This window comes from Micromys minutus (genome assembly GCF_963924665.1).
Source record: "Micromys minutus genome assembly, chromosome: 19".
NCBI classification, from domain to species: domain Eukaryota; kingdom Metazoa; phylum Chordata; class Mammalia; order Rodentia; family Muridae; genus Micromys; species Micromys minutus.
Window position 1 is genome coordinate 45101512 of NC_137954.1, and position 24942 is coordinate 45126453.

The 24942-nt window shown below is 35.7% G+C and overlaps 1 protein-coding gene across 1 annotated transcript in view; it reads right to left on the reverse strand.

Moving 5' to 3' along the window:
• The window catches only part of LOC308433272 (solute carrier organic anion transporter family member 6C1-like), a gene marked incomplete at both ends in the record, with an annotated part of 69734 nt that extends 45899 nt beyond the window's left edge, over window positions 1–23835 (reverse strand). Inside the window, 3 exons of the mRNA XM_080933273.1 lie at window positions 4468–4564; window positions 19192–19380; window positions 23556–23835. Of these exons, the coding sequence (XP_080789399.1) occupies window positions 4468–4564; window positions 19192–19380; window positions 23556–23835 (566 nt within the window). The remainder of the gene's footprint in view (window positions 1–4467; window positions 4565–19191; window positions 19381–23555) is intronic.
• Window positions 23836–24942: the final 1107 nt, after the last annotated feature.

The following is a 24942-nucleotide window of genomic DNA, read 5'->3' on the forward strand; positions in this document are numbered from 1 at the left end:
TTCATCCTCAACAACAAGAAAACATGTGCAGAAATCACTATCACTGACCTCAAGCTATATTACAAGGCAATTGTGCTGAAAACTGCATGGTACTGGTACAGAAATAGGCACATGAATCAATGGATAGAACAGAAGATCCAGAAATGAGCTTTCATGTATATGGTCACTTCATTTTTGACAAAGGAGCCGTAAACATTCAATGGAAAAAGGACAGCCTATTCAATAAATGGTGCTTGTCCAACTGGCACTCAGCATGCAAAAGAATGAAAATAGACCCTTGTACAAAGCTCACGTGTAAATGGATCAAAGATCTCCACATTAAACCAGATACACTGAAACTATTAGATGAGAAAGTAGGGCAAACCTTAGAACACATAGGCACAGGAGAAAATTTTCTGAACAAAACACCACTGGCTCAAGCTCTAAGTCAAAGATTAACAAATGGGACTTAATGAGATTGCAAAGTTTCTGTAAGGCTAAGGACATTGTCAAGAAAACAAAACAGCAGCCAACAGAATGGGAAAAGATCTTTACCAACACCACATCAGATAGAGGCCTAATATCCAAGGTATACAAAGAACTCAAAAAGCTAGACTCCAGAGAATCAAACAACCCTATTAAAAAATGGTGTACAGAGCTAAACAAAACGTTCTCAATTCAGGAATATCGAATGGCTGAGAAACATCTAAGGAAGTGCTTCACATCCTTAGCCATCAGAGAAATGCAACTCAAAACAACCCTGAGATTCCACCTCACATCAGTCAGATTGGCCAAGATCCAAAACTCAGAAGACAGCAGATGCTGGCGAGAATGTGGAGAAAGAGGAACACTTCTCCACTGTTGGTGGGGTTGTAAACTGATACAACCACTCTGGAAATCAGTCTGGCGATACCTCAGAAAATTGGACATAGTACTACCTGAAGACCCAGCTATTCCACTTCTGGGCATATACCCCAGAGACACTTTAATATGCAACAAAGATACATGCACCACAATGTTCATAGCTGCTCTATTTATAATAGCCAAAAGCTGGAAGGAACCCAGATGTCCTTCAGAAGATGAATGGATACAAAAATTGTGGTACATTTACACAATGGAATAATACTCAGCCACCAGAAACAATGACTTAACCAAATTCTTAAGAAAATGGCTGCATCTAGAGAAGATCATCCTGAGTGAGATAACCCAGTCACAAAAGAACAGACATAATATGCAGTCACTGATAGTGGGATGCTAACCCCAGAGGCTTGCACTCCCCCAGAAACAACTCACAGAGTGTATGAAGTCCAAGAAATAAAGAAAACAAAAAAATATACATATATTTACAAAACAAGAAGACTTTTACTATTTCCATGTTGCGTTTTGTTTTGCATGTACTCTACGCTTATTGTAACTATTAGGTTTTCAATGCATACTGTCAAGCCCTTGAAAAAAATCAAGTACTGACTAAAAAAATATATTCACATGGTTTTATTTAAAAATTATTTCAATGTCTGAAAAAACAGTACTGACAAAAATGTATAATTTTATTCAAAAATGTTTAAAATTTGTACATTTATCTTTGTTTTGTAAAATAAAGTCGTTTAAAAAAAAGGAAAAAAAAACTATATAATATTTAAATATATTTTCAGAGATTTTAGGTTTTCTCCTGCGGTAAAGAGAGAGAAAAAAACAGGAAAATGATGAAATCATGTTTTAATCTCGAATATTAAAAATATAATATTTAAATATATTTTCATAAATTTTAGGTTTTCTGCTGAGAACTTTAATAATGAAATTGAGTTCTTATACGTCATTTATTTTCTTTTCTTATTTATATAATTTTAGATATTTAATTTACTTTAATCTCTGAATCCTAGATTACAGCATGGTTTACACAGACTTGGTTGAATATAATTTGTTGCATAACATTTGATTTTTTTTTTCTGAATAGTTGTATAATGTTGATTTTAGCAATTTTTATTTTGTTGAAATATATTTTGGTATTTTTGACCTATTGAAGTCTTACTTGAAATCCAACAATCTCAACATTTGTTATTTTTATTCATTCCCAAATGCCTTATTATTCCACCTCAATTTCTTTCTTCTCAACTGTGAATTTTCCAATCGCCTGCTACAAGGTTGTTCATTCTTTCTTCCATTGTATCTATTATGCTACTGATGCTTTAATTTCTCTTCGTATAGTTTACATATCAGGATACATTCGTGGTTTGCATCTCTGTGTTCCCTTATATAGAAGCATAAAATCATATATCCATACTCTCTTTTTAAATTCGTGCGCATGTCTGTGTGTGTGTCTGTGTGTGTGTGTGAGTGTGTGTGTGTGTGAGTGTGTGTGTGTGTGTGTCTGTGTGTGTACATATAAATGCTTGCTGTGACACTGAGAGACACAGGAAGTTGTGAGGAGACCCAGGTGTTGGGCTAGAATGTTATGCATTTTAACTGTTTATACATCTCTTACGGAGCTCATTTTCAGGACTTACTCTTGAGGAACTTCCACAGTAACAGTCTAGATTTATATTGCCAGCAGTAAATAAAAACTTTTCCATTTCCACATCCTCATTATCACTCATTCTCTTGATTACAGCTGTTCTGATCATGTTAAAATAAAATTTAAAAGCAGACTCCATTTTTATTGTTCTAATGTAAAATGATTTCAAACATTTTTCAAATATTGATCTGTATTTTTTAATAAGTGTTTGAAATGTTAACCCACTTCTCCATGACAACCTTTGCTCTGTGACTGCTTGCTCTTTCCCTGACTAACAAATCCATGCCTGTCCCTTTGCATAAAACTCTACCCCATGTGGAGCACCGACCTCCATATAAAACCAGATATGCTCATCCTCAGGGATGAAAAAGTGAAAAATAGGCAAGAACTCACTGACACAAGAGAGGACTTTCTGATAGGACTCCCATAGCAAAGGCACTAAGACCAAGAATTATTTAATGTGCTCTCATGAACGTGCAAATAAGGCAAAGCAAGCAACACACCATTCAAGCCAAGCAGCAGCCAAAAGAATGCTTAAAGAGCAATTACATGTCTGAAAAAATGTGAGTAGCTACAGTATATAAGGAACTAAATAAGTGAACATCAGAAATTCAGAAAATAACCCAACTTATAATGGCATGGAGAACTCAGCAGAGAGTCTGAAAAGATAAAATACAAAGGATTGAGTAACACTTTCAAAAATGCTCAACTACTTTATCCATCAGGGAAAGGCAAATTAGCACAACTTTGAGATTTCATCTCATACCAGTCACAAGTATCAAGATCAATAAAACAAATGACGGACAAACTGATGAGAATGGACACTGCTATAGTCACTTTGGTAACTCAGGTGAGGGTTCTGCCAGGCGGTTGGGTGTCAATGTCCATCAATCATATCATACTGCTACGTGATGCATACTAAATGTTCTGCCATCATACTTGATCATTAACAATCATTGGTTCTGTGTTCTACAATAGGAATAACCCCAGAAGCTAGGTTCCAGAAAGAGCATAATCTCTGAAAGAAGGGGAACTGTAACACAATGTTATTGACATTTAGGAAGTAAACTAGAATGAAGAGGTAAAAGAAGGAAGAGGATGGAGGCACAGATAAAGAAATAGAAGACTCAGAATCAAACACTAAAGCCCTTGTGAAATCCCACATGGAAACATATTACATTTAATTTATTCCTGGGACATAATGGGATAAGGCATTTAATTAGGGGCATTGTTTACACAACTATTTGATGAATCTATTTGAATTCTTTTCATACGTGTATTCATTTTAGAAAGCCTCTATGCCTAGTACAGTAATGTGCTTCCACATGAGACATGGTGTTATATCTTTTCTCTCATGCATTCAAAAAAACAGAATGAAACTACAAAAACACAAAAATTAAAAGCAAATCAAACAAGCAAAATGCCAGCAAAAAAAGAGAAAAAAATAATGAAACAAAACAAAATAAAAAATGTTTATTAATAAAACACATTGAGTTCATTTTGTATTGGTAACAGCTCGCCATGGGACCTAATGTGGAGTGTTGTTGCTATATGTAGAAACATTATGCTGTAGAAAACATATTGTCCCTAGGTATAGACCATCATGTGGGTAGGGACGTACCTGGAAGAAGTTGGGTGCAACGGAAGAGTAGGAAAAGAATATATTATATGAAATTTTTAAATTAAATAATAAGCAAGATGAAACCTTCTATATTTTACACACATAGTTACTGCTGTGGTGTATTGAATGAGTATTGCATGATATTTATAAACAAATTATAAAAAGCTAATGAACCATTAAGTAATCGTATCGATTATATTCTCAACAGTAAAGAAACAAATGCACAGCATAATTTTATTCATGTTTAAATATAGGTATACACCATCCACAGTTGAATACATTTTCTATGTATTATTCAATAAGTGTTTGTTTCATACATAATAAAGTAAGTAGAAGAGTAAATAGTATGACTTACACTGCTTTCTTTGCTTCTTCCACAGGAAACTTAAAATTGTTCACTCCTAGTAAAAATCCCATGGTGTATCCCACCACCAGGGCACTATCTGCAATAGCTACAAAATGAACACAGCACAAAAAAACGTTTAACAAACAAAATTGGTCACATAAAATAAACGTGAACTATTGGTGATATCTCTAATTTATCCATGATATTCTCTATTACGTGGAAGAGAGAAAGTGTCTAGGAACAGAGAGAAAGAAAAGAAAGCAGATGTAAAGGAGCAGAGAGAAAATTGTGGATATTTCTGGAATCTATTCTATTAATGTGAGAAGAAGCTAGTGATAAATTCATGTGTGAGTTGATAAGAGCCTTGTAGTCAATATTAGTCCTGAGCCACAGTTACTAATTTTTTTGGAGCTGTGAGTCTGCCCTCTAAAGACTCTGCATTGCTAGAGTAAGGACTGTTCGTATGACCAAATTCATGAGATTTACTCAGTATTTAATGATTGTGAATATTAATTATACTGCAGACAATATCAAGGACTATCTAAATACTGACTGATAGTACAACTCTGTGGCATATCCTTGTATCTAATCAAATGTTAAATGCCATATAATTTAATTATTAACATAGTATTTCCTTTTTAATCTTATATTTAATGTAGCATAACATAATTATATCCAATATGAACTTAAGTTTATATTTCCTTTAACATATAACTACAGATAATCTCAAATATAAATTGAGTTTGTTCTTTTTCAATTTTATTGAGTATTTTCTTTATTTACATTTCAAATTTTATACCCTTCCCCCCCACTCCTCTCCCCTCTCCACCTCAACTTGCTTCCAAGAAGGTGCTCCCTCTCCCAATCACCCTTTTCACCTCAGTGCCTTGGCTGATGTTGTTGTTCCCATGAAGGTGCAAACCTTTCATCTCTTTCAGTCCTTCTCTAGCTCTTTCACTGGGGTCCCATGTTCAGTCTGATGTTTATCTGCAATCATCCTCATCTGTATCTACATGACTCTGGCAGAGCCTCTGAGGATCCATGTCTGGGTCCTGCCAGTAAGCACTTCTCAGCATCAGCAACAGTGCATGGCTTTGGTGGCGCATATGCTGTGGTTCTCCAGGTGAGGCAGTCTCCGTGGATCTTTTCTTCAATCCCTGCTCCTCTATTTGACCTTGTATTTTCTCCCGTTTTGTTCTCCCTTCTAAGAAGGACTAAGGCATCCACATTCTGATCTCCCTTCTTTTTTAGCTTCAAAAGTTCTGGGGATGGTTTCTTGGGTATTCCAAGCTCTTTTTATTTGGGGAAGGGGGGGCTAGGATTTGATCATATGTATGATCATTTGAACATACCATGAGTTTTCTTTTGTGACTGGGTTACCTCATTCATGATGATAGCTTCAAGTTCCATTCATTTGCCTAGAAATTTCATGAACACATTGTTTTAAATAGCTAAGTAGTACTCCATTGTGTATATGTACCACGTTTTCTAAATCCATTCTTCTGTTCGAGGACATCTGAGTTCTTTCCAGATTCTGGCTATTATAAATAAGGCTGCTATGAACATTGTTGAGCATGTGTCTTTAGTAGATATTGGAACTACTTTTGGGTACATGTCTAGGACTGGTAGCACTATGTCCAATTTTCTGAAGAACTGCCAGACTAACTTCTAGTGTGGTTGCACCAGTTTACAATCCTGCCAACAGTGGAGGAGTGTTCCTCTTTCTCTGCATCCTCACCAGCAACTGCTGTCACCTGAGTTCCTGATCTTAAACACTGTGACTGGGGTAAGGTGGAATCTTAGGGTTGGTATGATTTGCAGTTCCCTGATGATTGGGATGCTGAGCATTTCTTTAGATGCCCCTCAGCCATTCGATATTCTTCCATTGAGAAGTCTCTGTATAACTCTCTATCCCATTTTTAATAGGATTCTCTGATTCTCTAGCGTATAACTTCTTGGGTTCTTTGTATATATTAGATACTAGCCCTCTATCAGATGCAGTATTGGTAAAAAATCTTTTCCCAATCTGTTGGTGGCCATTTTGTCCTTTTGACAGTTTCCTTGGCTTTACAGATGCTTTGCAGTTCCATGAGGCCCCATTTGTCTATTCTTGATCTTAGAGCATAAACCATTGGTGTCCTATTCAGGAAAATTTCCCTTGTGCCTATGTATTCTAAACTCTTCCCCATTTTCTGTTCTATTAGTTTCAGTGTAGCTGATTTTATGTGGAGGTCTTTGATCCCCTTGGACTTTACATTTGTACAAGGAGATAAGAAAGGATTGATTTGCTTTCTTCTGCATGCTGACTGTCAGTTGAACCAGCACTATTTGATGAAGAGGCTGTCCTTTTTCCATTGAATGTTTTTAACTGCTTTGTCAAATATCAAGTGACCATAGGTGTGTGGGTTCATTTCTGGGTCTTTGATTCTATTCCATTGGTCTACCTGCTTGTTTATGTTTTTAAAAATAATATCTAACAATTGATGTACCCATCTGTCTTTGTGCCAATATCATGTAGTTCTTATCACTATGACTCTGTAGAACAGCTGGAAGACCCAGAAATAAACCCACATACCTATGGTCACTTGATCATTGATAAAGAAAAAAAAAATCCAGTGGGAAATAAGACATTATTTTCTTATATTAAAAATAAAATCCTATAAAGTTTAAAGGGTCCGCACATCGTTGGTTTTGGCAAAATTCTTTACTTCTCTATAATGGCTATTACCAGGACCTTTAAAAAAAAATCTACAATTCTACAAGTTTAGTCATTTCCCACTGAGTAGAAAGGGTTCAGTGAGTACTAATATGTACATATAAATTCATTAAAACATGTTATCATAAAAATGTCCACTAGTTACTGAAATTTCCTATAGAAATGAAAAAATGCTACTCAATAATATGCCAAGTATTTTTTGCTAATTTATACTAAGTTTTGTCACTTTCGAAACCTATGTACCTGTCCTGTGATCTAATGAAGCAAAAAAAAATTTCTTCCAAATATTTGGTAGAGCACATTAAACAAGATTTATGATGAAATGATGAATTCACTCTTTTAGATAAAGATCTCTGTCATGAATAATTGATTGTAGTGTGGTTTCAAGACATAAGACTTTAAATAAAGTCTTACGTTATCTATTAATAATATGCTTGTGTTTTTCTAGTGAGAAGTTCATAGATATAAAGCAGGTTTTTGCCCCAGCATTTTGACTGTTTGAACATATCTAAATTTCAGAGATCGGTTTGTTACTATAAAATGATTCAAAAATAAATCACCATTTCATACTATGTCTTGAATGTGGTAATTGGATTTGAGCATTACAGTGTTTGCTAACTGGTTGTTTTCAGAGTTGTTTCTTAAGATTTGTTTTGTTTTGTTTTTACACTTTTAGCTTGTCAAACTGTATTGCTAGATTGAGGCCGTGTTATACTTGAAAGACATCCACACTTGGTTTGTCAGATCCTACCTAGCTTTGTTCTTGCACTTTCTGTTTCATTCTGTTTTTGATATAGTTCCTTTATGCTTAAATTCTAGCTACTTGGAGTGCTTGCAGTTCTTTGATTTGGGTGTTTAGAATGTTTATCCTTTATGACAGTTTTATACCTAGCACAGGTTTCCCATGAGACTAAAAGTCCAACAATCGTCTGTGGCTACTTGCTCCAATAGAACTTGTACAACCTACAATAATTCTACATCTATAATTAAGAAAGCAAAGTTATTTACCTTCCTCTTAAAAGCAAAAGGCAAACACATTGCCTTCATTTCTGTTGTTTTGTATTAGGATTTACAGAAACATCATGAGAAATATGGGAGACAAGCTGTGGTATATTTTACACTTATGTAACCTCTTGATTTAAGATGACCTACAGTTATATATCAGCTGTATTGAAATCTTAACACCAGTGGAACTGAGAACTTTGTACAGATTCCCTTTAGAGAAGCACCTGCAGAAAGCAGTGTCAGAGTTGAATGTACTTCATTTAAACTCCCTTACCTCTTTGAGTTTTCAGTTACATAATTAAGTTTGAGTAACTTTGCAGGGCGCTATAAATTAATGATCTACATAAAGAGTATTAGCGGGAAACTAATCTTACTGCTAAGCAGTGTGTTGTATTATACAGTAAATGTTTGTGTTTGGGAATTTAAAAATTATTTAAAGTAATAGTGTCAAGGGTTTAAAAATGTCTGGTGACTTGCTTATTTTAAGTGATCACCATTAAGTCTGAAAATGTATTTTTAAATGTTTTTTAAAGTGCCTTTTGAGAATTTTTAATCAATTGATTCAAACAACTGCATAAAATAAATTACCATGTTTAAAAAAAAAAAGACATTATTTTCTTTTCTTTCTTTTTTTTTAAATTGGATATCCTCTGTATTTACATTTTAGATGTTATCCCCATTCTTCCAATTCTACTCTCCCCCCCTCCCATTACCTCCATGAATGTGCTCCCTTTTCGAAACAGCTGCTGCCCCCTCAATGCCTTGGCATTCTGCTGCACTGGAAAAATGAGTGAACTCTGGACTAAAGGCCTCTCCTCCCATTGATGCAAGACAATGCCATCCTCTGCTACATTTGTACCTGGAGCTTGAGTCTCACCATGCAAACTCATTGTTTGATGTTTTAGTCCCTGGAGCTACGGTGGGTTTGGTTAATTGATAATTTTGTTCTACACATGGGGATGCAAATCTTCCAGCTCTTTATGTCCTTATTTTCAGTCCTTCACTGGGGTCCCAGTGTTCAGTCCAATGGTCAGCCTCAAGCATTCTTCTCTGTATCAGTCTGGCTCTGGCAAAGCCTCTAAGGAGGCATCCATATCAGATTCTTGCAAGCAAGCACTACCTGGCATCAGAAGGGATGGATTGCCAGGTGAGTCAGTTTCTGAATGATCTTTTCTCAAATCTCTGCTCCTTTATTTGTGCCATTATTTCCTCTTATGAATGTTTTCTTCTCCCTACTTAGAATGAAAGAGGCATCCATTCACATTCTGCCATTCTTCAGTTTGAGCTTCATAAATTCTGTAAATTGTTTCATGGGTATTTTGAGCTTTTTGGGTTAGTATCCACTTATCAGTAAGTACATACCATGAGTGTTCTGTAAGTGGGTTATTTCACTCAGGATGATGGCCTCAAGTTCCATCCATTTGCCTAGAAGTTTCATGAGGTTATTGCTTTTAAGAGCTGGGTAGTACCCCATTGAGTAAATATACCACAATTTCTGTATCCATTCGTCTATTGAAGGACATCTGGCTTCTTTTCTGCTTCTAGCTATTATACATAATACTTCTATGAACATAGTGGAGCATGTGTTCTTATTAGTTGTTGAAGCTTCTTTTGGGTATATGCCTAGGAGTAGTAGAGCTGGGTCTTCAGGTAGTACTATGTCCAATTTTCTGAGGCACAGACATATCCAGAGTGGTTGTACATGCTCAAAACCCCATCCACAGTGGAGGAGTGTTCCTCTTTCTCCACATCTTTGTCAACATCCATTGTCGCCTGTGATTTTGATTTTAGCCATTCTGACAGGTGTGAGGTGGAATTTCAGATTTGTTTTAATTTGCATTTCCTGGTGATGACGAGGAATGATAGGCAATTCTTACAAGCTTCTCAGAAATTTTATATTCCACAGTTGAAAATTTGTTTAGGTCTGTATCCCATTTTAATGGAATGTTTGCTTCTCTGGAGTCTAACATCTTGCATTTTCTGTATACATTGGATACTCTCCCTCCATCAGATGTGGGGTTGGTAAAGATCTTTTCCAATAAGTTGGCCGCTGTTTTGTCCTTTTGACAGTGTCTTTTGCCTTACAGAATCTTTGCAATTTTATGAGGTGTCGTTTGTTGATTCTTTTTCTTAGAGCATAAGCCATTGGTGTTCTGTTCAGGAAATTTTCCCCTGTGCCTATGAGTTTTAAGCTCTTCCTCACTTGCTATTCTATTAGTTTCAATGTACCTGGTTTTATGTGGAGGTCTTTGATCAACTTAGACCTGAGCGTAGTATAAGGACATAAGAAAAGATCAATTTGCATTCTTCTGCATGCTGCCAGTTGAACCAGCACCATTTGTTGAAGAGGCTGTCCTTTATCCATTGAATATTTTTAGCTCCTTTGTCAAAGATCAAGTGACCATAGGTGTGTGGGTTCATTTCTGTGTCTTTGATTCTACTCCATTGATCTACCTGCCTGTCTCTGTACCAGTACTATATGTTGTTTATCACAATTGATCTGTAAATCACCATGAGGTAAGGGATGGCGATTTCCTTGGAAGGTTTTTATTGTTGAGAATAGTTTTTTGCCATCCTGAATTTGTTATTATTCCAAATGAATTTGAAAATTGCTCTTTCTAACTATATGAAGAATTGAGTTTAAATTTTGATGGGAATTCCATTGAATCTGTAGATTGTTTTAGGCAAAATGGCCATTTTTGCTATTCTAATTCTTCCAATATATGAGCATAGAACATCTTTGCACATTCTGAGGTCTTCATCAACTTTCTTCTTTAGAGACCTGAAGTTATTATCATACAGAGCCTTCATTTACTTGTTTAGGGTCACAACAAGGTATTATACAGTCTTTGTGACTATTGTGCAGGGTGTTGATTCTATTCTTTCTTTTTCAGTCTTTTTAATACTTTCAGTAGAGGAAGGCTACTGATTTGTTTGAGTTCGATTTATATCCAGCCACTTTGCTGAAGTTGTTTATCAGCTGTAGGAGTTCTCTGGAAAATTTTTGAGGATCATTATATATATTTCATATAATCTGAAAATAGTGATATTTTGAATTCTTTTTTTTCCAGTTTGTATCCATTGACATCCTTTTGCTCTCTGATTGTTTAGGCTAGTACTTCTGGTAGTATATTGAATAGGTAGGCAGAGAGATTGGGCAACCTTGTCTAGACCCTTGTTTTAGTGAAATTGTTTCAAGTTCTCTCCATTAAGATTGATGTTGGCTACTGGATTGCTGTATATTGCTTTTACTTTGTTTGAGTATGGGCCTTGAATTCCTGATCTGTCAAAGACTTTTTACATGAAGGGGTATTGAATTTTTTCAAATGCTTACTCAGCATCTAAAGAGATGACCATGTGAGTTTTTTTCTTTTTTTGTATATATAGTGGATTACATTAATAGATTTCTGTATATTGAATCATCCTTGCATCTCTGGAATGAAGCCTACTTGATAATAATAAATGATCTTTTTGATGTGGTGTTTAATTCTGTTTGCAAGAATTTTATTGAGTATTTTTGCATCAATGTTAATGAGAAAAATTGTTCTGAAGCTCTCTTTGTAGGGCCATTTTGTAGTTTGGGAATGAGTGCAATTGTGATTGCTAAGAATGAGTTGGGTGATATTACTTCTGTTTCTATTTTGTGGAATAGTTTGGTGACTATTGGTATTAGGTCTTCTATGGAGGTCTGATAAAATTCCACACTAAACCCATCTGGTCTTGGGTTTCTTTGTTTCTTTCTTTCTTTCTTTTTTTATTTATTTGTTTATTTATTTATTTTGGTTGGGAGGCTTTTGATGACTGCTTCTATTCCTTTAGGGGTTAAGGGGTTACTTAGATGGTTTATGTGACCCTGATGTAACTTTGTTACTTAGTATCTGTCTATGAATTTGTTCATTTTCTCTAGATTTCTACCTATTTTGAGTATAGGCTTTTATAGTATGATCTGATGTTTTCTTGAATTTCTGCAGTTTGTGTTGTTATGTCTCCACTTTCATTTCTGATTTTGTTAATTTGGATACTCTCTCTGTGCTCTAGTCAAGTTAGTTTGCTTGAAGGTTTATTGATCTTGTTGATTTTCTCAAAGAACCAACTCTGGGTTTTGTTGATTCTTTCTATAGTTTTTGTTTTTTGTTTCTATTTGGTTGATTTCAGCTGAGTTTGATTATTCCTGCCATCTACTCCTCTTGCGTGTGTCTGCTTCTTTTTGTCCTGGAGCTTTCAGGTGTGCTGTAAAGCTGTGAGTGTCTACTCTCTCCAGTTTCTATTTTTGAGGTGCTTAGTGCTATGAGATTTCCTCTAAGTAGTTCTTTTATTGTATTCCATAAATTTGGTTATGTTGTGCCTTCATTTTTGTTAAATTCTAAAATATCTTTGATTACTTTCCTTGATTAGAGCCTTGTTCTGCTCCTGTACATATGTGGTCTTTTTGTTATTATTGAAATCCTACCTATTCAACATAGTACTGGAAGTCCTGGCTGGAGCAATTTGACAGCAAAAGGAGATCAAGGGGATACAAATCGGAAAAGAAGAGATAAAAACATCACTCTTTGCCAATGACATGATAGTGTACTTGAGTGACCCCAAATATTCCACCAGAGAACTCCTACAGCTGATAAACAAGTTCAGCAAAGGGGCTGGATACAAAATTAACTGGAACAATTAAGTAGCCTTCCTATACTCAAAGGACAAACATGTGGAGAAAGAAATTAGGGAAAAGGTACCCTTCAAAATTTTCACAAAAACTATGAAATACCTTGGTGTGACTCTAACAAAGCAAGTGAAGGACCTGTATGACAAGAACTTCAAACCTCTAAAGAAAGAAATAAAAGAGGATCTCAGAAAATGGAAAGATCTCCCATGCTCATGGATTGGAAAGATCAACATCTTAAAAATGGCCATTCTACCAAAAGAAATCTACAGATTCAATGCAATCCCCATCAAAACTCCAACCCAGTTCTTTAAGGAATTGGAAAGATCAATGTGCAATTTCATATGGAATAACAAAAGACCTAGAATAGCGAAATCCATTTTCAACAACAAAAAAACATCTGCGGGAATCACTATTCCTGACCTCAAGCTATATTACAAGGCAATTGTGTTGAAAACTGCATGGTACTGGTACAGAAATAGGCATGTGTATCAATGGAATAGAATAGAAGATCCAGAAATGAGCCCTCACATATATGGTCACCTGATTTTTGACAACTGAGCCTTAAACATTCAATGGAAAAAGGACAGCCTATTCAACAAATGGTGCTGGTCCAACTGGCACTCAGCATGCAAAAGAATGAAAATAGACCCTTTCTTATCTCCTTGTACAAAGCTCAAGTGTAAGTGGATCAAAGATCTCCACATTAAACCAGATACACTGAAACTATTAGATGAGAAAGTAGGGAAAACCTTAGAACACATAGGCACAGGAGAAAATTTCCTGAACAAAACACCAATGGCTCAAGCTCTAAAATCAAAGGTTAACAAATGGGACTTAATGAGATTGCAAAGTTTCTGTAAGGCTAAGGACATTGTCAAGAAAACAAAACGACAACCAACAGAATGGGAAAAGATCTTTACCAACACCACATCAGATAGAGGCCTAATATCTAAGGAATACAAGGAACTCAAAAAGCTAGACACCAGAGAATCAAACAACCCTATTAAAAAATGGGGTACAGAGCTAAACAAAACGTTCTAAGTTGAGGAACACCGAATGGCCGAGAAACATCTGAGGAAGTGCTCGACATCCTTAGCCATCAGGGAAATGCAAATCAAAATACCCCCGAGATTCCACCCTCACACCACTCAGATTGACCAAGATCCAAAAACCAGATGACAGCAGATGCTGGCGAGAATGTGGAGAAAGAGGAACACTTCTCTACTCTTGGTGGGGTTGCAAACTAATACAACCACTCTGGAAATCTGTCTGGCGATACCTCAGAAATTGGATATAGTACTACCTGAAGACCCAGCTATGCTACTTCTGGGCATATACCCCAGAGACACTTTAATATGCAACAAAGATACATGCACCACAATGTTCATAGCAGCTCTATTTATAATAGCCAGAAGCTGGAAAGAAACCAGATGTCCTTCAGAAGATGAATAGATACAAAAATTGTGGTACATTTACACAATGGAATACTACTCAGCCACCAGAAACAATGACTTAACCAAATTCTTAAGAAAATGGCTGCATCTAGAGAATATCATCCTGAGTGAGATAACCCAGTCACAAAAGAACAGACATAATATGCAATCACTGATAGTGGGATGCTAACCCCAGAGGCTTGCACTCCCTCAGAAACAACTCACAGACTGTATGAATTCCAAGAAAAAAAGAAAACAAAAAAATGTATATATATAAATATACATACATATATATATATACATATATATATATATATATATATATATATATATATATACATATATATATATATATTTACAAAACAAGAAAAAAAAAAGAAATCCAACCTTAGTCCGTGGTGATCAGATAGAATGCATGGGAAAATTTTGATCTTCATGTATCTGTTGAGGCCTCTTTCGTGATCAACTATATGGTCATTTTTGGAGAAGATACCGAAAGAACATACAGTCTTTTGTTTTAGCAAGAAATAATTTATGGATGCTTGTTAAATCCATTTGGTTTGTAACTTCTGCTATTTTCACTGTGTCTCTGTTCAGTTTCTACATCTATGATTTGTCCATTGATGAGAGTAGGTGTTGAAGTCTCCCATTATTATTGCATGTGGTACAATATATGCTTTGAGCTTCAGTAGTGTTTCTTTTATAAATGTAGGTGCCCTTGTTTATCTTAATAGATTTTTACTTTGTTGAGTCAAAGGTGTCCATCCTTATCTTTTTTGATAACCTCTGGTTGAAAATATATATTATTCAATATTAGGCTGTCTATTCCAGCTTGTTTCTTGTGACCATTTGCCTGGCAAGTTTTTCTCTCATCTTTTTACTTTGATGTCATGCCAGTCTTTGTTTTTGAGATGAGTTGCCTGTATTCAGCAAAATGATGCATCCTCTTTTTATATGCAGTTTGATAGTCTATATCTTTTTACTGAGGAATTGAATTCATTGATTTTAAGAGATATTAAGCAATAATAATTGTTGTTTCCTGTTATTTTTGTTGTAAGAGGTAGAAATCTTTTTCTTTGCTTTTCTTCTTTTGGGTTTGTTGCAAGAGGCTTTTTTTTTTTTTTTTTTTTTTTTTTTTTTTGCTTTTTCTAGGGTGTTGTTTCTCTCTTTGTGTTGAAGTTGTTTCTCTCTTTGTGTTGAAGTTTTTTTTATCTATTATTTTTTGTTGGGCTGGATTTGTGGATAGATATTGTGTAAATTTGGTCTTGTCCTGGAACATTATTTATGGAAAGGGGTCTGTATGATGTTTGTCCAAAATCGTCTAGCTTTAATAGTTTTTGTTGAGAAGTCTGGTATAATTGTGCTTGGTCTGCTTTTATATGTTACTTGTCTTTTTCCCTTACTGCTTTTAGTATACTTTCTCTGTTTTGTGCATTTGGTGTTTTGACTATCTGATGTTTGGAGGAGTTTCTTTTCTGCTCCAATGATTTGAAGTTCTGTGGACTTATTGTATGTTTATGGTCAACTCTTTCTTTAGGTTAGTAAAGTTTTCTTCTATAATTCTGTTGAAGATATTTACTGGGCCTTTTAATTGGGAGTCTTCACTCTCTTATACACCTATTATCCTTAGGTTTGGTCTTCTCATTGAGTCCTGCATTTTCTGGATGTTTTGGGTTAGGAGATTTTTTATTTTCTTGTATTTGTCTCTTGCCATCTTTTTATCTTTGATGTTAGTTGATCTTGTTGTCTCTAAATGAAGCATGTCTATCCTGTGAGTCTGTAGGCCATGGGCTCTGGAAGGAGATCGGTCCTGCGTATTTAGTCCTCTATGGGCAGATGTTGAATTTTAATGTTGGTAGGTTGACTCTAGTTATGGGTGCAAACAGAGGCCTGAAGTGTACAGACCCAAGCAGAAACATGATACTTGCACCCTGAAAGTTCTTGGAGCTCTCTCCGCAGATAGGTAGTATAGTGAGACTGTGGGCTCACGCATGGACTTGGGAGTGAGAGTGTTCCTGTGTCTTCTGGGTGCTCAGCTCAGTGGTTGTTGTGTACAGGCACTGCCTGTGGTTCTGTGCACAGAAGAAGGCAGGCCATCATTTTCGAAAATTGGTACTGGTTAAAGTTGCAGTTGGCATAGAGAAGAAAGTAAAGTGATCCATTCTTAGCTCTTTTTACAAAGCACAAATCCAAGTTGATCCAAGATTACCACAAAAGACCAGATATACTAAAACTAAGAGAAGAGAAAAGGAGGAAGAGCCCCAAACACATTGGCACAGCACAAAATTTCCTGAACCAAAGGTCCATGCTCTAAGATCAACATTTGACAAATTGGAACTGCAGTTTGGACTTTCAAAATCAATCTCATTGTTTCTGAAAAAAATGGTAAATGGTTCTACTAGAAGACCCAGAAATACCACCACTGGGCATATACCAAAAGATTCTCCAACATATAACAAGGGCATGTGATCAGTTATGTGCATAGTAGTCTTCTTTATAATATTCAGAAGTTGGGAACAATACAGATGTCCTTCATAATGAGAATGGATACAGAAAAATGGGACAAAACTACACAATGGAGTACCTCTTAGCTGTTACAATGCTTAAGTTCAAGTTGATCAAGAAACTCCACATAAAGCCAGATAAACTAGAACTAATAGAAGAGAAAGTGGGGAAGAGCTTAGAACACATAGGCACAGAAGAAAATTTCCAGAACGCAACATACTCTAAGATCAAATATCTACAAATGGGATCTCATGAAATTACAAAGCTTCTGTAAGGCAAAGGAAACTGTCAATATGACAAAACATTAACCAGCAATTGAGAAAAGACCTTAAGCAATCTAACATCTGATAGAGGACTAATATCCAATATATACAAAGGACTCAAGAAGTTAAACTCCAGATAATCAAATAACCATATAAAATATGGAATATAGAACTAAACAAAGAGTTCTCAACTGAGGACTATCTAATAGTCAAGAAACACCTAAAGACATGTTCATTGTCCTTAATCATCAGGCAAATACAAATCAAAACAACCCTGAGATTCTACCTCACACCAGTCCAAAAATCTAAGATCAAAAGCCCAGTTTGAAAAAACAAACAAACAAAACAAAACAACAACAATACAGGTAACAACAGATTCTGGTGAGAATGTGGAGAAAGAGGAACAATCCTCCACTCTCTATGGGTTTGTAAGCTGGTGCAACCACTCTGGAGAACTGTCTAGTAGTTCCTCAGAAAATTGGACATAGTACAACCTGAGGACCCAGCTATACCACTCCTGGGTATATAACCAAAATATACTCTTAACATATAACAAGGAAATATGCTCTACAATGTTCACAGTAGCCTTATTTATAATACCCAAAAATTGGAAATAACCCAGATGTCCTTCAACAGAGGAATGAATACAGAAAAATGTTGTACATTTATGCAATGGAGTACTACTTAGCTATTAAATATAATGACAAATGGATGGAACTAGAAAATATTTTCTTTAGTACAGAGGGTCACAAAATTGAATAGAAACATGTAGCATTGGAGGGTAGGGAACTGGGGTTTAGTACGTGAAAGTACCAGACACCAGGGATTCAAAGGGCTTACAGGACCCAATGGTGGTTACTTTAGCAGAAGTATTCAACAAAAGAAAGATAAAACCTGTATAGACCACCTCTAATAGGTAGGCAGGAGCCCCAGTTGGGGAATGGGGATACCTACTCAGCTCAAAAATTTTAACCCAGAAGTGTTCCCATGCAAAGTATAAAGCAAAAGACAGAGACAAAAAATATATAAACAGAGACTGAAAGAAAGGCCATCCAGTGATTGCCCCACCTAGAGATCCTTCCCATCTGCAGACACAAAACCCTCCACACTGTTGCTGATGCCAAGAAGTACTTGCTGAGAGGAGCCTGATATGGTTGTTCCCTGAGAGGTTCTACCAGTACCTAACCAATACAGATGCAGATACTCATAGCCAGTCGTTGTACTGAGCCCAGCCCAGGTACCCCAATGGAATTGCTAGGGGAAGTACTGAAGTAGCTGAAAAAGATTAAAACTCTTTACGAAGAACAATATCCACTAATTGGACCACACAGACTTCTCAGAGACTAAACCACCAACCAAAGAGTATACATGAAGGGAGTCAGGACTCCAGATACATATATTGCAAAGGCTAGCCTTATGTGGTATCAATATGAGGAGATGGAGGATTGATACCCCAACATAGGGAGATGCTAGAGGAGTGAGACAGGTGTGGGTGAGTGGATAGAGGCGCACCCACAATAAATGGAGAGGTGATTGATGTAGGGTAGATGGGGTTTTGGGTTTGTGAAGGGGTAAATTGGAAGGGAAGTGTCATTTGAAATGTAAACAAATAAAATGATTAATAAAAAAGGGAAAATGTTATCTATCATGTCTGTGAAAATACTTCATTCATGCCTACCAGGATCAGAATCTATTACCAGACAGATTACTTGGTATTGAATTTATACTCATTTAATGCAGGATACAATTTACATAAGACACTGTAAGTAAAAGTGATGATAGTGTGTGCAGCTATCTGTTTCTCCTCCATCCCCCCAGCACTGGTCGCCTGTCTACCCTCTCCTTGACCCTCCATATTCCTACCCACTTACTCAGCGAAAGAGAAACAGAGGACAAAGAGAAATTTTTGCCACCTAAAACATTCTTATACTTCCTATTTCTGTAAAACTTTTCAGTGATGTCTAGTTGCTTTAACTAGTGTTCCTAACATCATAATTATATGTATTAATCTGATTCTGAAGTTATGGTACCAAGTCATCATTAGTTAGTACAGTGTCATCACCTGGCCAATAGTTCTTAGCAAGCAGCTAAACTACACAGAAATCTGATAATTATTCAAATTAGGCCATACATAAAAAAAAAAAAAAAAAAACTTGCCTAAATACGATCCAGATAACCTTGTGGGAATGTGGTCAAAAAGGAAGGTTACACCAAGCATATAAATTGGCATCCCTGCTATTCCGTGGAGAAACTGCCCGAAGATGAAGATGTAGATACATGCTGATTTGTGCGGTAGTACGTTTTCACCACAAATTTTAGTTGTCTTTTTTCCTTCTAGGCACAAGTCTTTTGAAAGATAAGAAATATATTTTACTGAATTGAATTCAAATTTTAATGTACATTTAATTTTCTGTTGCTACAAGCATTATTCTCTTTTTCTTTGATTGCGTATAATCATACAATTAATTCCTCAGTATGTTCTATATAGAAATGGCACATTAAAAGAAAATGGGCGGGAATACTGAAAGAGATACACAGATTATGAAATGGTATAGTTATTTATATGCACAAGATTACATGTACACAAATATTTTTATATATACCCACATTTATACATACATAATGCCTATTGTACTTATTTTCCAATACTTTGAATTCTGTTCTTCCATGAGTTCAAGACTACAATGGCTACTTTATGCCTAAATTCAATGTTTCACACTATATTCCACAGCCTCCACCCCATCAGGCTCTCTCCTTCTGATGCCTCTTCTGAAATGTTGTGTGGTCCTTGCAGAACCCATTTGTGGATGAACTTATAACAGTCACTCTTTCTTAATTCTATTCTTCTATTCATTCTGGTTAATATGTTTGAGTATGTGATCCAGATAGTCCTTTAAAATCCTGTTGGGAGGCTCATGTTAACTATCTCAATGACCCTCTATATGTGTCTTTGTAATTACAATTGGAATTTTTTAATATATTTTCTTTTGCAACAAGCAAACTCTCAGTAAAATTGTAACTATAGTCAATATATTTTTCTGAGATCTCTAGCAGATGAATAACTGATGAAATACATGTGACACTCAAATGCCAATTTGACTCCATATTAAATAGATATAAGAAAATTCTTCAGGCTCATCACAGTCATAAAATACATCTCAAGTCCAATTACTTCTGTCTTGATCTAGAAAGCTGAACTTACTAGTTCACCTACTCTTAAGGATCATATTTCTCAGGTTTCTACTGGTAAAGCTTTTGAGTATTAACAAAAAATGTTCTGCTATAAAAATTGAGAACTATAAGTAACTTTTTAGGTAGCACACATAAAAATTGACAAAAATTATTTAGAGGTAGGGTGTTCTCAATACTACAAATGAGGAGTAAAGGTCATTGAGAACACATAAGGTGTAACTATAGTAAATAATGTGAGTTGCGTTAATGACTTGAAAAAAATTATTATGACATTTTAGTTAAAAGTCATGCTGATGTTGGTCAAAGAAATGTATACAAAATCATGGTGTTGTCGATCATATACTTTTGAATAAAAAGATTTCAACAGATGATAAAAAGAGTAAGAAGAACTTGGAGCCGAAAAGGTCCTCACCATTTCAGAGATGTGGGTGTTCTTCCAGAGAAGCAGGATTTTGTTTCTAGCAGCTAATTGAAAGCTCAAACCCATCCAGATCTCCATTTAAGGGATTCTGACAACCAGGCATCAGCCTGTTCATGGTGTGCACATATACATACATGCAGAACACTCAAAACATTTTAACTTTTATGGTATATAACTTCCCCTCATCCCTTAATTACAATGTAGCCATTGTGAATACAAATCATACATTAATTTGAGAGTGACAAAATGAGAAAATGTACAGAGAGAGGGAACAATATGTGAGGGTTGTAAAATCAGGATATAGGAAGTGTTGGAAGAGAGAAATAGGGTGTTATCATGCAGTATTGAAAAACACACAGACATGGTCAAAGTTTCAAATGTGGAACGAATTAATTTGATTATGTTTAATCACTAGTGAGAGGTGACAGAAAAGGGGACCTTTCAAACAGCAGCAGGAGGGGATGACACATGGAAAGAAGAATGAAGTTGGGGCACACAGAATAATCTCTAGAGGACAGCTGCTTCGCTTTCACTGGAGGGACAGAAAAGAATTGTAATATGCAAGTGTAGGCTAATGTAAAACTTACTTTCTTCAGTGTTAAGAAAGTAAGTATAAACTTAGTAAACATTATAAACTCCAAAAACATTGATATACATTAATATGCACATGGATACATATGCATTATTCATAATTTATTGTTAAAACCCAGCTTAACATGCCAATAAAAACCTGTACATAAGGATCCATCTGAGAAAACAGTTTTAAAAATATATTCCAAGGACTTTTCATGTAGATCTTATTTACTATGAATAGAAAAATTTGTGAAATCGACACTGAACAATGTCACAAAGCCACTATTTTTGTAGAGTCAAATAGTAGTCAATTAATAGCATAGAGCTTTTGAAAGGGATTACTTTTCTAGTCACCCCCACATTCTATGTAAGATTATTCCTGTATTTGAACTTATATGGGTCTGTGTTATGAATAAAACAGACAGAATAATGAAAGTATCATGTACAATAATTAAATGACTTTTCATAGGTCTCTAATGATCCTTAAAATTGCATAAAAGAAATAATTTTATAAATTATCCCACAATATCTTTTCCCAACTCATCTCTCTCAAAGAGAAAAATTAGACTGTAGGTATTATTAAGCATGTTTACATAAACACACGCAGGAGAAAGGACACACAGACATACATCAAAAACTATGTTCAATTTCTTAAAGGACAGAATTAAATAAATATTGATAAAATATGAAAGTATATTAGAAAAACATCTCACCTTCTTTTATAGCGCCAACTTTCACAATTTCATAATTAAAATAGGGAAGAGCAAAAACAAGGGATGCCAGTCCTGTCACAAAGCTGCCAGCTGCCACCCATTTTACCCTATTTCCTCTGTGTGAAAAGTAGGCTATAAAAAGTGAAATCACAAAGGCAGCAAAATAATCGGTAGAATCCATTAGGAATGCCTGTGTATTTGATACAGAAAATTGAAATACATATACTTTGAAACTCAGATCAGCAAGAGCAAATACCATACCTAGAAAGATAAAAGACAAAAGACAATGTAATCCATTTTAATAGACAAAACAGGCCACCATTATAATCATTCAAAGAAAATTATATCAATAGTTTAAATTTATTACAAGACACTGTCAATGAGCAAAAGCTAACAATAAAAAATATTAACTTTCATAATTTTATACCTAAATATGAGGAGTTATTTTAACCACCTTTACTCTCTTAGAGATCAATTACAATTAACTCATCTTATCACTGTATTAGACGTATTTTGTTCTAATTTTGAAAAATTAGTAAACAAAATAATGCATGTTTACCTATTTTTAAATTGAAATTATAAAGGCATTTGAAACCCAGTTTGGATTTCAAAGTATAACCTTGTTACAGAGATTTGATTATGTTCTTGAAGTTTAGTATTTCTGAGCATTTTCAATCTTCATTAAAATAAAACTAATATATACATTTAAATAAATCATTCTAAAAAGCATGATATAAATATATGTAGTGTTATTTGTGTGCAATCACCATTCAGCATGTAAAAAAAGAAACAAGAAATAGCTGCACAAAGATTTAATTTCCTGCAATGAAAACAGAAAACAGTTCCTAGTCAAAACTCAGGGTGCATCTGCAAAGTGGAAAAATTATATGCCATTGCTGAAGCAACCTTAGCTGCAGTTGCCTAATTGCTCAATCACTAGGAATCCACATCCTTCCTAGAGCTCCAGAAGTTCTGAGAACCAACTGGTCCCCTGCTGCTCTACAGCCCAGGACCACAGGCTCACAGTGTCACCCAAATCGGAAAACCACAGAAGATTCTGTCTACACTTTTGATCCCTACTGCCCCAGCCTCTCACGGGCAATCTCTAAGTGTGGATACCAGCAGGAAGCCAGTGGGCAAATGTAGCTTCCAAGTTATTACAAAAATTATTAGTAAAAATATATAACTAAAATAACATAACAGAAGGAGGAGGCAAGAGGAAAATGAATACAGTATATGGATAAAAGCAATCATGGATTTCTTTCTAGGATCTCTACAACTTGAAGTCTCACCACCCCTTAATTCAAAGATGAGGAAAACAATTCCAGGCAGAAACCTTGTTTGTTGGGAATGTTTCAAATTTATGGTGGCGATGTTGTTTTCATTTACATCTTAAACTGCCAAACATTCAACCCGATCAATAAATAACACACACTAACTCGACACGACATTCTCACCAGTTCTGAAGCTGTAGCCCATGTGAAGCAGGGACAAAAAGACCACAGGCAATGGCGGAGCATTTTCATTCGTGTTTGGAAAACAAGTCAGAGATCATCCATCCTCTCCTTCCCACAGTGTATCAGCCTCATATCTACCTCAGTAAATCCCCTTGTCCAACTTACCATGTGGAATGATCGCTAACATGAACAGAGGCAGGAAGGACTTAACGTTGTTGAAACGCTGTAAACAAGGGAAAACTAGAGGGCCCACACCAAATGGCTCCTCAGGAGAATCATTGTGTTCCGGAACTGCATTTTTCTTATCTGGCATAACTGCAAACTTCTTCACAGCAGTTGGGATTGTTATCAGGTACGTATCTATTTTCTTGGCACTCTCAGATTTCTTTTCTTCCTCGGATTTCTCCTGTACAGATGTCTCCTTGGCTTCCGAAGCTTGTTCCATTGCGTTTGATGATTGGCTCTTGTTCTGGACCATGACTTGCTGATCCAAAGCAGCTCCAAAGGCACTATAGGTGTGTTTTGCGGCTCCTGTGTTCTCCTTGGGTCCAGGTAAGTAATGTTGTCACTGCCACTAGAACCTTTACAGGAAATGATATCTCCAGTGCACGGAGCCAACGTCTCCCCAGACCTGTTGAGTGACGCACAGAGGTTCCAAGCCTAGACTCCGTCTTCTCTATGTCACCGGGAAGGAAAGAAGATGAAGGGAAGGGAGGAAAAGGGAAAAAGAGAGGAGATAAATATGATCAAACCATGTTTAACAAAAATAATAAAAATATTCGTTAAAAAACAGGGAAAAAATAAACGTGTAAGCAAAAACTAAGGACCATCAGTATCCCCGGCTTTCTTCAGTATGGCATCTCTACAGCTGGTTAATCTCACTCAAGTGCTATGTCGAGTAGGTATGAAGAGAGTAGACACTATTCTTTTGTTTCTGATTTTAGTGGGATTGCTCTGTTTGTTCCTGTTTAGGCTGTTGTTAGATGGAGATTTGCTACACATTGCCTTTGTATTCTTGAGATATCTCCCTTGTGTCCCTAATCTCTCCAAGAACTTTTAATGTGAAGGAATGTTAGATGTTATTGTTAAAGGCCTTTTCTGTATCTAATAAGATTATTATGAAGATTTAGGTTTTCAGGCTGTTTATGAGGTAGATTAAATTTACTGAATTGTATATGCTTCCATATCACAACACCTCTGAGACAAAACATATGTAATCACTTTGCATAATCTTTTGTTATTGTGTGTGTGTGTGTTTGTGTGTTTGTGTGTGTGTGTGTGTGTGTGTGTGTGTGTGTGTGTGTTCTTGGATTCAGATTGCCAGATTGCAACTATTTCACAGAAGATACAGATTTTTACTTGGAAAATCATAGCTTATTGAAGGAGCATAATACCCTATGTAGGGCAACTCTAGTTAAAATCTTATATAAATATAGATACGTAGATAGATAGAAAATAGACAGATAAATAGTAGACAGATATATGGGTAGATAGCTGTATGCGTAGATAGATAGATAGATAGATACATACATACATACATACATATATATAT